At 43.0% G+C, this 15,861-nt stretch overlaps 2 protein-coding genes across 8 annotated transcripts in view; one reads left to right on the forward strand and one right to left on the reverse strand.

Moving 5' to 3' along the window:
- The window catches only part of LOC126268754 (E3 ubiquitin-protein ligase RNF19A-like), a 354,985-nt gene that overhangs the window by 29,290 nt on the left and 309,834 nt on the right, over positions 1 to 15,861 (reverse strand). For all 7 annotated transcript variants that reach the window (XM_049973936.1, XM_049973935.1, XM_049973938.1 and 4 more), the window contains one exon: positions 491 to 695. In XM_049973936.1, the coding sequence (XP_049829893.1) occupies positions 491 to 695 (205 nt within the window). The remainder of the gene's footprint in view (positions 1 to 490; positions 696 to 15,861) is intronic.
- Positions 6,310 to 14,493, forward strand: LOC126268831 (uncharacterized). The gene is made up of 6 exons (XM_049973942.1): positions 6,310 to 6,431; positions 8,030 to 8,182; positions 8,904 to 9,119; positions 10,637 to 10,909; positions 11,028 to 11,255; positions 13,015 to 14,493. Exons 2-6 carry the CDS (start codon positions 8,048 to 8,050, stop codon positions 13,495 to 13,497), a joined length of 1,335 nt encoding a protein of 444 aa, XP_049829899.1. The 5' UTR covers positions 6,310 to 6,431; positions 8,030 to 8,047; the 3' UTR covers positions 13,498 to 14,493.

Here is a 15,861-nt window from a genome sequence, read left to right on the forward strand (position 1 = left end):
CTTCTGGTATCATCCAGACCTCTAACACCTCAATAGACTATGCCACCTCGGTTATGATTTGTTTAAGTCAAGCCCTTAAAATATGTCTCGTCACTCTCCCACCCACTGTCCCCATCTATCAGCCTGCTAACAACCAAAACATCTTTGTCAAATCATGACATTCCCAGGCCATTATGGTTATCCCAGCAACCATAATAATCAAACAACCTAGCCACGCAGTCATCCATTATGATTTACTACAGTCCCACTAATGGAACATTGTGTAACATTTTTATAAGAGGATTATCTTGGAGAAAGAAAGTATAGCTACAAAGGCAAGGATTATAATTTTCTACTTTGAATGCTTCTATTATTTGCACTGTAAGGAATTGCATTTCTTAAAGATAAGTACTTGACCAGCCATTCAGTCAGTGTAATTTAACAATTCCTAAGCTGAATTTCCTGTTTAATATAAATTAAAGTGTTTGTTTCAGTACTCAAAAAGGAATACCTGTGCCTCTTGGTCCGAAGCCACCCAATCCACTCAGGATGTCATTCTCATCATCAAATTCAAAACGAACTCCTGCTCCGGATGTAGAAACACCACAGCCTCCAGAGCGACAAAGTGATACTGGGACTACACCATATACATAGAACAACAGTATTGGTACACCAATTCCTACTGCCAATCCTGCCAAAACAGGGGAGACCAACACCTGTAATTTCAAAAGCAAACAAAATTTTCAATGATTAACATCTGTTAAGCATTTCTTGAGATTAATTTAGTGCAAGAATTTATGTTGTCACTTCTATTTTGCCTGCATGTTTGCACAAATACTGACATACATGAACTTTCAGCACAATAACATAAACATTAGGAAGTTAAGAGAAATGAAACAAACACACTTTTAAGTCACTCAAATCCATTTTTTACCCTTAAAGAAAATGTGTTTATATATTGAATTATTTAATGAAAAGATTACGACCTCTCAGAAAGACTGTACCAGTTTAATAAAAATGGAAAACTCCAGCAGTGTTCACTACAACAGAACTATGAAATCTATTTAATACAATTATCATGTAAATAAAATAGAAAGAAACTTCCACATGGGAAAAATATATTAAAAACAAAGATTCCAAGACTTACCAAGCGGGACAGGGGGACAGGGGGACAGGGGGACGCGCGCACGCACGCACGCACGCACGCTGTGTGTGTGTGTGTGTGTGTGTGTGTGTGTGTGTGTGTGTGTGTGTGTGTGTGCACCTGTCCTTTTTTTCCCCTAAGGGAAGTCTTTCCGCTCCCGGGATTGGAATGACTCCTTACCCTCTCCCTTAAAACCCACATCCTTTCGTCTTTCCCTCTCCTTCCTGAAGAAGCAACCATCGGTTGCGAAAGCTAGTAATTCTGTGTGTGTGTTTGTGTGTTTTGTTCATGTGCCTGTCTGCCGGCGCTTTCCCGCTTGGTAAGTCTTGGAATCTTTGTTTTTAATACAATTATCAAGTTGTCAAGCATGCTGCAGTAATATTTACTGTCAGTTTAGAGAGCTAATCTGTATAAGCTGACATATTTGAAGCATATATTTATTTACTTCTGGACACTAATTAAAGTGTGCACAATAATATCACTTCTTACACAGGTTTCTGGAAGCACAGGATTGTGCATTAGACTGCTAGTATTTACTTGTCTCCAGTCAATGACAATCTTAGTTACCAAACTATGTTGTTCATAATAGCATTTCACAGTAATATTTCGCAATTAGGGATACTAATACTAAAGTTCTGATTATTCAAAAAAATTTGAGAGGTCTGCCTTTCTGCAAGTGGAACACACAAGTACAAATTTATTCCTTTTATGTGTTACCTGTACTGTAGACTGCTTGTAGGGCAGGTTTCAATTATACCCAACTCCTACCCACATAACAAAATTGGACTTCTATACAAGGATTTGAATCTAAGTTCTACCAATATTTAATGTTAAATTGATGGAAACTGTATAGCACGTTACTGCTGCCCGTTAGTAAGCATAACATGCACAGAATGACATCAACAAGTGTCTCTGAAGGAGGGCAATCAAAGTAGATGTTTAAATTTTAGAAAATTTAAAATACAGCCTCAAACTGAATCAATAAAGGAAAAATCTCAGATAACATTTACAAACCTCAAACAGATCAGCCTGGAAAACCAGAAGGATTTATTCCAATACTGCAGACTGTACAATATGTGTGAGCTGGTTTATTCTCAGAAAGGAAATAATGGATGACTTAAGGCTGTGAGAACAAAATTTGAGTTCCAACAACAATTAATAGCTTGTGATAATCAGAGGTTTGTGATATTTCTCTTCTAGTCAGACAGTTGTTAGTGGAGGCAGTGTTCAGCACAAGACAAGCCATATGTGTAATGGGCCACTTATGTAATATTGGTAGACGAAGAGTCAATTATGGCAAACAGTTATATAAAGTGGAAGTCTGAGAGGGATATAATGTGAGGCAGTAGATAAAGCGAATAGTACATGGACACTGGGATTACATATTTGTTAACCATGGCAAACTCTTATCTTGTGGTCATGAGTAAAGATTGTAAGTGGCACCAAAGTTACTGTCCAAACAGTCACTGAAAGATGAAAGACAATCTAAAATGAGGAACAGCAAAGTAAAAGCAGAAATGTTATACAAATTTCTCAGTAGAGAAAATGCAGCATCATATGTTATATGGAGGTTCATGAAGTGAAGCAGAAGTGACTATTTGAAAAATCTTGTCTCCAATCAAGTCATATTTCAATAACATTTCAAAGTGATTCAAAGATTCAAAACTTGCCTTAAATGAACTGAATGTAAAACTGTGCAAATTACTAAACACTGAATAGTAGTAACATGTAATAAAAATAATTATTAGTTATAACTAATTCTATCAATTTGCATAAATGTCTCTGTGTAATGATTTGAATGCATAGAAAATCAAATGATCAGAGTGCTAAAGTTGGAGTTACATTAACACGATTATTCCACAATTCACAATTAAGTGAATGGCAGAGGGTTCATCAAACTGCCTTCAAACTATTTCTCTATCATTCCACCCTCGAACAGTGTGTGAGGAAAAACACACACTTTAATCTTTCCGTTCGTGCTCAGATTTTTCTTATTCTATAATGGTAATCATTTCTTCCTATGTAGGTGGGAGCGAACAAAATATTGTTAAGTCTAAGGAGAAAGTTTCTGTTTGAAATTTCTTGAGAAGGCCCTGTTTTCATGATTGCCACCCCAGTTTGTGTATTACATCCGTGGCACTCTATCCCTGTTTCATGATAATACAAAATTAGTTGCCCTTCTCTGAACTTTTTTTGATGTCCTATGCCAGTACTAACTGATATGCAGTCCACAATTCATAGCAATATCCCAGAAGAGGGCAGAAAAGCGTGGTATAAGCAGTCTCTTTGGTAGACCTGATGCGTTTTCTAAGTGTTCTGATAATGAACCACAGTCTTCTGTTTGTTTTCCCCACAACATTACCTATGTGATCATTGCAATTTAATTGCTTTGTAATTGTAATCCCTAAGAATTTAGTTGAATTTTTCACCTTTAGATTTGTGTAGTTTATCGTATAAGCAAAATTTAACAGATACCTTTTAGTACTCATGTAGATGACTTCACACTTTTCATTATTTAGGGGTCAATTGCCACTTTTTGCTCCAGGCAGATATCCTGACTAAATTTGTTTTGATTATTTGATGACTTTACAAGATGGTAAATGTATGCATCATCTGCAAACAATCTAAGAGGGCTGCTCAGATTGTCTCCTAAATTGTTTATGTCAGTCAAGAACAAGAGGGCCTACAACACATCCCTGGGAGACGCCAGACATTACTGCTGTTTTATTCAATGACTTTCTGCCAATTACAATGAACTGTCACCTTTCTGATAGGAACTCGTGAACTCTGTCTCACAAATGAGACAATACTACATAGGGAAGCAATTTGACTAGAAGCAGTGCATCAGGAACATCTAAAAATATGGAATCAACCCACCACTGCCTGTCAATAGCACACATTACTACATGAGAATAAAGAGCTAGTTGTGTTTCACAAGAGCAATATTTTTTGAATCTTTGCTAACTACTTGTCAATAATTCTTGATCTTCAAGGCAGTTGATTATGTTTGAACATAGTGTATGTTCAAAAACCCTATGTAAAGCTGGCAGCACACTTTGTTTCACTGGCTGGGAAAACTGAGTCAATCTACGGAGTGAGACTGCTTATAAAACATACATTGGTCACATCTTAGAATACTGCTTGAATGTTGAGACCCATAGCAAAAAGGACTAAAGAGAGGTATTCAACTTATCAAAGGCTAGCATAACTGGTCACAGGTTTGTTTCACTGATGGGATATTGTCACAGAAAAGCTGTAAAATGTGAACTGGGAAACACATTAATATAGAAGCCAACTATCTGAGAAGAGGGTATTCCCAAACTTTCAAGAACCAGTTATAAGTGAAGAATCTATAGATAAATTACAGACCCTTCATATTGCTCTCATAGGTACTGTGAAGAAAATAATAACTACAACGTGCAAAGTGGCTATTAAACAATTATTCCACTCGTGCTACATATGTGAATGGAATAGAAAGAAATCCTAATGTGTGGTACAATAGTAAGTACCATTAGCAAATCACTTCATAGTGGTTTGCAAAGTGCGACTGTAACATAGATATAAAAAATACTACCACCAGAATATTCGTCGAGCAGCAACAGAACGATCCAATGACTAGGAAGAAGTGGAGGGTAAGGTAAGCACAGTGCTGTTTCTAGCATTGGGCAAGAGTAGCCAGTCGCCTAAGGCAGCAAAATTTTTACAGGCGACAAAGGGCAGAAAAAATTAATTTCAAATCAAAAAGGGAAAAAACTGAGCAAATGAGGAGAAAGAAAATCAGAAAGAGTAAAAATTAAATCACCAAATCGTTTTGAAAAGCATACTGAACAGTTACTTGATAAATAAATAGTTACTTTGGCAGTAAACATATTGCCGCTATCTGCCTCATAACTAAAGCAGAACAGAAACATTGAAAATTAACAAAGAATGTGTGTGTGTTATCATGATTGTCCAGTAAACATAAATTAATATAAGTGATAATTTTCATGTGAAATAAGAATAAAGTACTGTCATTCAGAGCATTACTTCTGACAAATTTTCAATGTTACTCACATGGGACAGCACATAAAAGCAAAGCTAATTTTGATCTCATACTGAAATTTCATTGTTATTCTGTACAAGAAAAATAATCTGAAGAAAAAATTTTGTTGTACAGAAGAACGAATGTACGAAGTCCAATAACTTTGCTTAATGAAACGCTTCAATGAAAAAAAAATGTGCATAACTTTTTTTTTTTTTTAGTTACGGTTTAACGACCACCGTGAGCAACTGAATGTGCTAAAAGCAGCTGCTGTCTCTAATTTAGGGCCACTGACTGAGTGGCTAATAGAAGTTGCAGAACACTTAATAAAAAATGCAAACAAGGCTCATTCTTGTATTTAATCACAAGAAAGTGGATGCTGTAAAAGATTAGATTTGCTCCTTATTCTAAAAACATTTCAATTAAAACAGAAAGGAAGTAACACCACAATTATCCAAATGATTTAGTTTGATGCTTCAGTATGTCTCCCACCAGTACAACATAATTTCTAAACTCTAGGAAAATTTGATTTGTAACAGAAAATAGGTCCACCCTTTTACAATTTCATTTTCTTGCAATTAATTAAAGTAAGTATTTGATGTCAAATTTGGTTGCACCTGTATATTCAGTCGGGTTCTAATTTAATATGTTCAGCACATTCTTCCTATTTCAATTACTTTGGGAAATTTCAAAAGTTCCAGACAAGAAGTAAGAAATTGTGGGCATCTGTTGTCCTCTATCGGTTTTAAAGGAACTGGGGATGAAGCATGAAAATTGAGGTCTGTCCCTAGAAAATGACGGCATGTTGTCACCTTAGTTTAATGATTATATACAGGAGATCTGCATTGTTGTGCCATCGGGTGGATGGGGTATCAGGGAGGCAAATGGTGGAATAATGAGGGGAGTCATTTTTCAGTTCTCGCCTAGGGTGGCGAAACATCTAGCCCCGGATAAGTAACTAACTAATTGGATGGGGAGGAGAGAAAGAAAATGGTAACCACAGCGCGTTCGCTTCAAGTTTCCATTGTCGCTGGAATACGGTTTGCCGCTGTTAGTGAATGGGAATGACGGCGGTTTACGGAGTACGGCGATCGGCGTATCGAGAGCGCTGAGGGGAGGGGTAGGGGGCGCGCCGGTCTGGGCGGCGCTGGCGCTGGCTGTATCGATTGCGCGCGCCTCGCCGCGGCGACACAGTCCGCGCCGTCCAGTCTCACCGAGACCGCGCCGCAGGCTGGACGCGCGCACTGCCGCCCTGCTGCCCACGTGCCTCCGGGGACGCACTAGCAGGTGAGTCACAGCGGCCTTTCCGGCCCCTCCCAGCCGCCACCGCGCCGCTCTGCTCACGCCCGCCACTCTACATCACTTTCGACCAGCGCCTGTGCCACACCCATTCGTCTTTCCCACTAATGGAGGAAAATCTCACTCTCCGTAAGCGTTCACTGTGACACACTTTGTCACATTCTGTTTGAGATAACTGCTGCATGTTAACCCTGAAATAACTTATCTGTGCATTTCTTTTCTTCTGGGAAATCTCAGCTCAGAACAACATCTTTTCTCACTAATGTTCCACAACCTTCTACTGTTTCCTATCTCCACGCCCGTATGGTTGAACGGACGTCAAATGTCTACGATAAAAGTAAACTTCAATCGTTAACGGAGTACTTTCAACTGCATTCCAGCCAGTTTCGGAGACTTCCACCTGCAGTAGAAAGAATCGACAGCGGCGATTGCGCGTCGTCGCTATTGAGAATGCGTGAAGCTCAGGTAACGGGACACGATGGGGGGGGGGGGGGGGGGGGGGTGGGGGGTGTTCCTCTTCAATCGATGGCGGAGAGCGCGAGTACGGAAGTCGGCAGCCGGTGTTGCGTGCAAAGAGCAGAAAGGGTCGCCGCCCGTGACTCATCTGAGCTGTCGATAACGCCAGCGCAGCTATTTAATGCCCTGCCGCAATAACCTGTACACGCGTCAACTATCGGAGCTTATCAGATGGAGTGATCCAGTAACCTTTTGTGCATCTGCATTTCTTTTCTTTAGCACCTACTACTGCTCCTGTTTACGCACAACATTTTTAAGCCAATTTCTCCTGACTACAATACACACATACCTTTACCTTCGAAATATAGCACTGCTCTTACGTCTTGATACCTATCGCAATTTCGATTTAGTCTGCTTAAATCAAAGTGTTAAACGAGATTTGAAAATTTAGAGACAAAGAATAAAGCACAGTTAAGTTCTTACACCTGCAACAAAGGAGAGGCTATTCAGAAATCCAACTCCCTGTAACAGGATATTTCAGGGAAATATTACATGTGTGTGTAGAAATGACTGCAGAGTCAACGTGAAATCTTGGACTGGACAGAAGCAATTACCACAAGAAAAGGCACGACTAACCTGTGATACGGGCGGTTCTTGTGTGCCGTACTTATTACCAACGCATTTAAATAGCGGATTTTAGAGACAGGAAGTCACGGATCTACTAGAGATAGTAACGAGCGTACATATCTATGACTTGTGTCAATTCTGATTAACTAAAAGATAACTCTTCTATTTATTACTCGAGTGTGGTAAAATAAATCAAACTTACCATGGCTACCAGAAGCATGATTCCTGAGAGCAAGAAATTAAATTTAAGGTACGCTTTCATGGATGTCGAGCGCACTAGTACACAGAGCCACACAGAAGAACAGATGGCGTCACGATATCTGATGTCCAACAAGTGACGCTACAAAGCAAGCTAGGGCTTACTTAGGCAATGTCTTTTCCTTACGATATAGGTATCTTGAAGAGTCTCTTGACTGACGTATTTGAATGTGCAACAGAAACGCCTTCCATCCCGCAAATTTTTGATCTAACGGAAGCACGCGAGTAAGACGGTTTGCCCGCAGGTCGAGAGCGGATTCGCGATGTCTGAGGAAGGGGGCAGCGCAGAGGGCTCCGGCAGCAGCTGCGGCGAGGAGGAGGAAGACGAAAGCGAGGAGTGCCCCGTCACCAGCGCCTGGATCGCCGAAGTCATCGCGTCGCACAAGGGGCACCAGCAGGTGTGTGTGTGTGTGTGTGTGTGTGTGTGTGTGTGTGTTTTCCGTATAGTCTGGAATGAAAGTAGATAATTTTTCACAAATACAGCAACACGGATTATTTGATCAAAGAATAGGGAATCATACCTCAAAATGTCACTTTTGGTATCCTAGCTGCAATAGGAGTAACTTATGGCTGCTTTGTTCTAAGTTATCCTTGTGAAAACAAAAAAAAACCGATAGCTAAAACAAAATCAAATGAGTGTGACCCATCAACGTCCAAAGTTATTTTCAAAATCCTCTTTGGTACGCCGTAAGCCCGTGTGTAGCCATTTCGGCGTCCTCTCTCTTTCTTCAGCTTTGCAACTATTTATCTCGCAAATTCTTCGCTGCTTAGATATAATATCTTCCTCGATTCTTTGCTGCTTAAATACCAGACGAGTGTCAGAGTTCAGCAAAACCTGAGAATTTTAGGACACACCAAATGAACGCTTAACATCAGTGATATTCCGACATAAAACTGCAACGGATGTGGCGTACACGCTGTTTTAACACTCAAAGTGCGGTGGTGCTCAAAAGGTACTGACACTATTTACACAATACTGACTGAGCAATTCAACACAATTTCTAGGAATATAATGCAAAATGAGTGTTTTGTCAACTAGACACGTTCGTTTCGTGATGTCGGGGAAGACAAACCACAGACTGCGACACAGTTTTTCCCCTCCACTCCCCGTGCGAGCAGGTGGAGGTGGTGGACATGTGCATCCGGCCGGGCTGCGACGCGGCGGACGCGGTGCTGAGCGACATCGTGGCGGTGCGCGCCACCTACCGCCACCAGGCGGACCCCGCGGACCGCTCCGCCGCGCTCATCGTCAAGCTGTTGCCCAGGGAGCCGTTCAGCAGATACTTCGTCACCGAGGCGCAGTTCGACTTGCGTGAAATCAAATTCTACACCCAGGTACGTCGCTCTCTTCCATCACGTCTTCACCTGCTTGTCGCGCCTCCAACGGGTTTTCTAGCGCAAACAGCGACTGTGAACGTTTGACCTCTAGCACTTTTTTTTAAATGCGGTATTACTTTTCAATGTCTACAACCGTGCCAGAGTTCCACAGCATGTCGATTAGCCGACAAATTTTATAATGCCGCGACTAACCTGTTCGCTTAGGAGATTAATTGAGCGTACAAATCAGATAATCGACAGTTATCTCAGTGACGCGATAACCAGTGTCGTGGCTCATAGGGGCAATGACGAATGAGCACCCACACTTGCACAAATTCACGATATTAAGCGCTCCTCCTGAATGAAGTTGCCGTCGACAGATTAGACCAGTGGTAGCTGTGATCCTGCAAGTAATGTAGACAATTCAAGCTATGTACAATTCAATCTGAGCTCCTAGGTGTAGGAGAGTGGTTAAGTACAGCAGTCATGAAGTTTGGTTTGAACGCCAGTGTTTTACTACACTTCATTTTATTGCTGACAATATGTCCATGCTTTCCTCCAACCTGTCTGGTCACTCAGTCAGTTACATGACGATACTATTCAACGCGGAAGTCTAAGCGCTCTGTACAAAGCGATAAGCGACAAAGTACTTACGAGATACCTCCGCGCACGCGCGAGTTTGTTTGCGTGTGCGTGTGGGCGCGCGCGCAGCTGTCCGAACTGTGTGTGCAATGCCATGAAACACGACAGAAAGTTATCTGTCTGTAAACTGAAGAGCGGGCCTCAACGTCATGTTTACCAGCTCCACTACGAATATATCTGAGATGACATGCAGACAAGGCGTGATCTAGACAATGTGTCTCCCTCTCCGTACATAGAGAGAGAGAGAGAGAGAGAGAGAGAGAGAGAGAGAGAGAGAGAGAGAGAGAGAGAGAGAGACTCCTAACGGTACAAACGCCAACAAGACGACTTACCACAGCCCTTGTCTTAAGACGTACCATTAAAGCCGCGGAACTGTGAATCTGGAAATTATGGTTGGCTCATCACTTACATGACTGGCTGAGCCAACCATCCTATACACTCACTAAAATCTCACGTCTTAGCAGTTTACACAGAATGTCTGACAACATAAAATCTTTGAACAAGAACCAGAGTCGTCTGATCCTCACTTAAAACTGAGGGGTGGACTATTTATAAACCGGTTTGTGCTATCTTGTCAATACGCAGAACACATCCAGTTAAAATGCGGCGAGTTGTAGACGAAGTGAGTAGTAGTCCGCTTGCGCTTCCGTTTACAGACACTATAGCAACCCGAGATAGATGAATGATGTCATTCAGTGCTTGCCGGCCACGACCTCTTAATTGAAGAGACAGCCGTCGCCTTCCGCGCCATAAACGAGCCGGATGTGCTGGCAACGCTCCGGCAGCGGCGTCGGGCGCGTTGCCTTTAGCTGAGCGCTGTACTGGTGAACAGAACATGCACGGTAGGCGCGGCAGTGACAAAAGCGCGCCGGACGCGGCGCTTCCGGCTGCAGGTGGTTCCGGAGCTGGAGGCGTTCGCGCGGCGGCAGGCGGGCAGCGGCGCGGACGCGGTGCGGCTGCCCATCCCCGAGTGCTACCACGCGCGCTACGTCCCTCCGGAGGCCGAGACGGAGCCCGGGCCCGACGGCGAGAGCGTGCTCGTGCTGGAGGACCTGCGCGCGCGCGGCTTCGGCGGCGCCGACTTCTCTCGCGGCCTCTCGCTGCGCCAGGCGCACGCCGCACTCGCCGCCGTCGCCAGGCTGCACGCCCTCTCGCTGGCGCTCAAGGTCAGTGTTTTGCACTCTGTCAACGTGTTTTTAAGCGAACTGTATCCTCCCTCGCCGAACCTCTTCAGAATGCCGAGCAGCATTAGTGACGAACAACACCCTTTCTTCACGATTGCAGGTGAAGGGTGACGGGGAGGGCAGCGGACCGGTGTCGCTGCCACAGCGGTACCCGTTCCTGTTCCAGACGGCGCGCGCCACAGACTCCTACCAGCAGCTGGTGGAGCGCGGCCTGCCGCAGCTCGCTTCCTTTCTCGAGCGCCGCCCGGGCCTCGAACCCGTACTGGCGGCGCTGCTCGCGCTGCGGCCCCGCACCAAGGACATCATAGCCAGCCTGCTCGCGCCGCAGGTGACTGAGTGTACACTTACCCACTAAACCACTGCTTAGCCAAGATATCAAATAAAAATCTTGACCTAGAATTGTTGCCTTTAGTCTTAAGACTGGTTTGATGAAGATCCCTATGCTACTGTATCCTGTGCAAGCCTCTTCATCTCTAAGTAACTATTGCAACACGCATCCTCCTGAATCTGCTTACTGTATTCATCTCATGGTCTCCCCCTATATATTTTTTACCCCCGCACACTTCCCTTCAGTACTAAATCGGTGATCACCTGATGTCTAAGGGTGTGCCGTATGCCCTGTCAAACGATCCATTCTTTTATTCACGTTGCACCAAAAATATCTGGTCTCCCAATTCTGCTGAGTGCCTCCTAATTAAGTACATGAACTACCCACCTAATCTTTAGCGTTCTTCTATAGCACATCGTTTCCAAAGCTATTCTCTTTTTTGTCTGTGTGTTTATCGTTGATGTTCCGCTTCCATACAATCACCTCCAGAACATACTTCCTAATGAATGTTCATTGTTCGTTTACGCGACTATGTCGCAGCTGGTGATACTTCATGACACTTGAGTCTATATTAGATGTCAAATTTCTTTTCTTCAGAAACGCTTTTCTTGCCATAGCCAGCCTACATTTTACATCCTCTCTACTTGGGCCATCGTAAGTTATTTTGCTACCCAAATAGCAAAACTCATCTACTACTTTATGCGTCTCGTTTTCCAATCTAATTACTTCATCACTACATTCCATTACCCTCTTTTCCTTTTGCTCACGTTCATCTTATATTATCCTTTAAGACACTATTGCTTGAACCAACTAATCTTAATAATTTTGGAGGTAAGTGCAGGTTGAAACAGAACCAAATGTCTACTTTTGACAACCACTAGTGTAAATTTTTACCGATGGGAGACATGTTATTTAGTAACGTTGTACCCAAATCTGAAGTAACGCGGAAAGATGGGGAACTCATTCGTTTCGGCGTGAACTCCGAAATAGTTGAGAGGTGTCACGACAAATGGAAGTGGGTGAACCGGTTGCTAGTAACATTCATGTTCTGCCTTCGTTCAAACTGATACTGAATCGATATGACTGGGCAGGATAGGGTCGGAATTCGGATACAGAAAAATATTTTTTTTCTCAAATATCTAGGATTGACTGGTATTATGAACTTGAAACATCTGGATTTACGATTGTACCAGCCTCATAATGTACAACCAAAACATGACAAGTTAGTAATGCGACGAACATGATACATACAGGGCAGTTGTAACAGAAAAGTAGGGTTTCATTGCTGTCCAATGGAACCAATTTTGTACCTATTCCGTTCTTCCAACCAGGGCCTTTTCTACCATAAGGAAATAATAGGCGGCGGCCTAAGGCCGCAAAATTTTGGGGCGGAAAAAAAGTAATTTCAAACTGAAGAAATTTAGGACAAAGGACAAAAATTGAGAACGGTCACCAAAAAAGAAGCAAGCCTGGCCACCTTAGTTTAATAACCAAACGAACAATGCGAGATTTGCATTGTTAGGCTGTCGGGTGGTGGTGGTGATCATTTTTCAATTCTCGCCTAGGGTGGTAAAACACCTAGTAACGACCCTGCTCCCAACCAGATCAACTGCTGATTTCTTACGTTACGTGAACGTAACTGCACACGGCACTTTTCTCTCTTTTGCCCTCTCCCCCAACGTGCACGTCTTATTATAAGCTTCCTCAAAAAATAATGGTTTTACACTGTGACCCGCAAAATAATCGACTTTGCCGGCAGGAGCCTCTGGCGCTGATAACGCACACAGACTTCTGGTGCAACAACTTGCTGTTCCGCGGCGGCAACGACGAGGGCGAGCGCGGGGGCGAGCCCGAGGAGGAGGCGGGCGGCGGCGGCGCGTGCGAGTGCGCCGTGCTGGACTGGCAGATGGTCACGTACAGCCGGCCAACGAACGACGTGGCGCTGCTGCTCGTCAGCTCGGTGGGCACGGCGCTGCGGCGCGAGCGCACGGCCGAGCTGCTCGACGGCTACTGGTCGGCGCTGACCGCCGCGGCGCGCAGCCTGCGCCTCGACGTGCAGCGAGAGCTCGCCTACGACCGCCAGCGCCTGCAGGCCGACTACCGCCGCTCGCAGCTGCTCGCGCTGCTACTCTGCATCGGCTCCGTCGACGTCGCGCTCGGCGACCCGCTCACCGAGCAGCGCCTCATCGACGTGCTGCACGACCTGCACGCCGACGGAGTCCTCGACGCCGAGGACCTCTAGCCCAGTGGCTACCTCTCACTACTGGCCCCAACTCCTCACCGGCACCAGACTTCCGAGTGTCCGACAGCCTCCGGACTAGTTACGCAGTAAGATCACTAGCATCGCCAGAGCTTGACAGACGAGCACCAATCTCAAGTTACCGACAGCTCTGTGCTGTGTAAATGGAACATCGCCATCAGATCGCACCGTCGTCGTCAGAGTGCCACACCCGTGTATCGGGCGCTGATGGGGTCTACGGCCTACAGCGTGTTGCGAAATCTTGCTGTGCTTAGGGAGCTAACGTCTGCCAATTGAGAGAAGTGCAGCGCTACGAGTGATATGCCGGTAGCTTATCAGTAGAAGCTAAACCAACCGCTACTTACATAAAATCATTGCATTAATCGTCGCTTTATGTTACTATTTCTTTCAGTCTCTCTTCCCATAACACTGATATGTTTTTCTTATCAACTTTCTATGGTAAAGTTGCGCTCTACCTATAAACTCTAATCTGTATTGTTTTTCCACGACAGTTTAATTCCCCGAAATAAAGTGCTTCTGCAGCTGTTTCCCGGGAATATGAGCTGCTGCATTGTGATACCACCGTGTTTCTTCATCTGAACTACAATATGTGTCAACTGTTTTAAAAAAGTGCGCTCCACATACTTGTCAGCTATATTTGGTATACGCAAGTTCAGTCGTATGTTTGTGAACATGTAACAATGGTAAACAAAAGAAAAGGTAATTTGCATGCTAAAAAGTGTCAAGAAAAACTGCTGTATAGCGCGGAGATAATTCAATTGCTATACAAAATGCGATTACGTATTGTGTTCCACGTGTGCTTTGACGGGACCAACGGTCGCAATTACGTCCCGAGCATATACACCAAAAGTTACGTAACGCCATTCAGGTGAGCAATAGAAGCAACGTCTGTTATTCTGCAAAATATTTTAGAATCAAATGTCAAACTGTTTTACTCAGTTTAAGGGAATAAAAGTATAACTGTTTCATAGTGTTTAATATTGTTGTAATTTCTTTCCTTGCACTCTGCTTAAAGCCGAAAATTCCTCTGCGTAATCCTTTGCATCTCTGCACTGTTCAACCATCTACAAGGCGAGAATAATATTTCGAAATTTACACACTTTTCTCTGAGCTATAAGCATTTAAATGGCAGTGTATGCTAATAAAACACATCTACACAATTCCTGCTTTAGTTCTATAAAACTTGTATGTAATATAAAAAGTTCATAATTTTGACATTAGAGGAACGGCAACAGCTATGCTTATCTGGGACTACTCACGGGCATTCTATTAATATTTACTTTTCCATCCACTTACTATATTTCGGAGAAACAATGAGTAATTACCAACTACCAAAAGTCTACAAAAAATACTTCGGACTCCCATACAGTGATACTAGTCTACAAATTCTTGGGTAATATTATGTTTGTATGAAAGTCTAATACTTAGGTTAGAAATGCGACACTTCAGCTTCAAAACACATACTTTAAGACATATACAATCTACTGCTAATAATTTTTCCCCTATTATCTATGTCGTGGCTTAACATTTACAAGTAAGAGCAAAGAAAGCGATAACGTAACTCCACACGACGAAAAACATGACATCAGGAAAAAGATGCACAACTAATTCTGAGGTTATGGCATTTCCTTTTCCCGTATCAAGTAGAATAACAAAATTAGGACTTACAAATCGTTGCGAAAACCACTAATTCCTGTCACTTGTGGTGTTACATGAGAACAGTGACTGGAAAAATCACGATTGTCCACATCTTAAAAAGAGGGAAAAGATAGACTAGAAAGACAAGACGACAACAAGAATAACTCTTACAGCGTCCTATATGTAATGCAGAAGACATTCACTAAAATTATCTCAAACAGTATTCACCTGACACAGACAAACATTAGATTATAACCATGCAAAAGAACCAGCTGGATTTGCAACTGTATACAGCACAACAGACCATTTGCAAGTTGTGAACCAAATTAAAGAACAGTGCAATGAACATAAATTGCCGTTTTATCTGGGATTTACTGATTCCAGTTACTAAGTGTGTCTGGTAGCATTTGAGAAACCAGGAATTGATATAACCTATGCCAGTGTGCTCACTAAAATAAGCAGTTTCTATTAAACTTCATCAGAACAAAGACAATTTCAGAACATAGAAGAATCAGGTGTCCGACAAGAAGATTCTTAATCACAAGAATATTTTCAAGAGATCTTACGAAACTTCCAAATCATTAAACTGGGTAAACGAGGAAGGAATGTGCGTTAAACATATTTGAACGACTTTACTTGATTCCACTGCATTGCCTAGAGTACAAGTAAAATTCAAAAGAAATAGAAAAAAATGTTTGAAAGAGGAGC

Source organism: Schistocerca gregaria, chromosome 1 (assembly GCF_023897955.1).
Source record: "Schistocerca gregaria isolate iqSchGreg1 chromosome 1, iqSchGreg1.2, whole genome shotgun sequence".
NCBI classification, from domain to species: domain Eukaryota; kingdom Metazoa; phylum Arthropoda; class Insecta; order Orthoptera; family Acrididae; genus Schistocerca; species Schistocerca gregaria.

Bases quoted from the DNA above. Each gene is read 5' to 3' on its own strand.
- LOC126268831 (XM_049973942.1), top strand. From the start codon at position 8,048: ATGTCTGAGGAAGGGGGCAGCGCAGAGGGCTCCGGCAGCAGCTGCGGC. The intron at 9,120-10,636 runs GTACGTCGCTCT...TTCCGGCTGCAG, and splicing joins AAATCAAATTCTACACCCAG to GTGGTTCCGGAGCTGGAGGC. The intron at 11,256-13,014 runs GTGACTGAGTGT...CTTTGCCGGCAG, and splicing joins CCAGCCTGCTCGCGCCGCAG to GAGCCTCTGGCGCTGATAAC.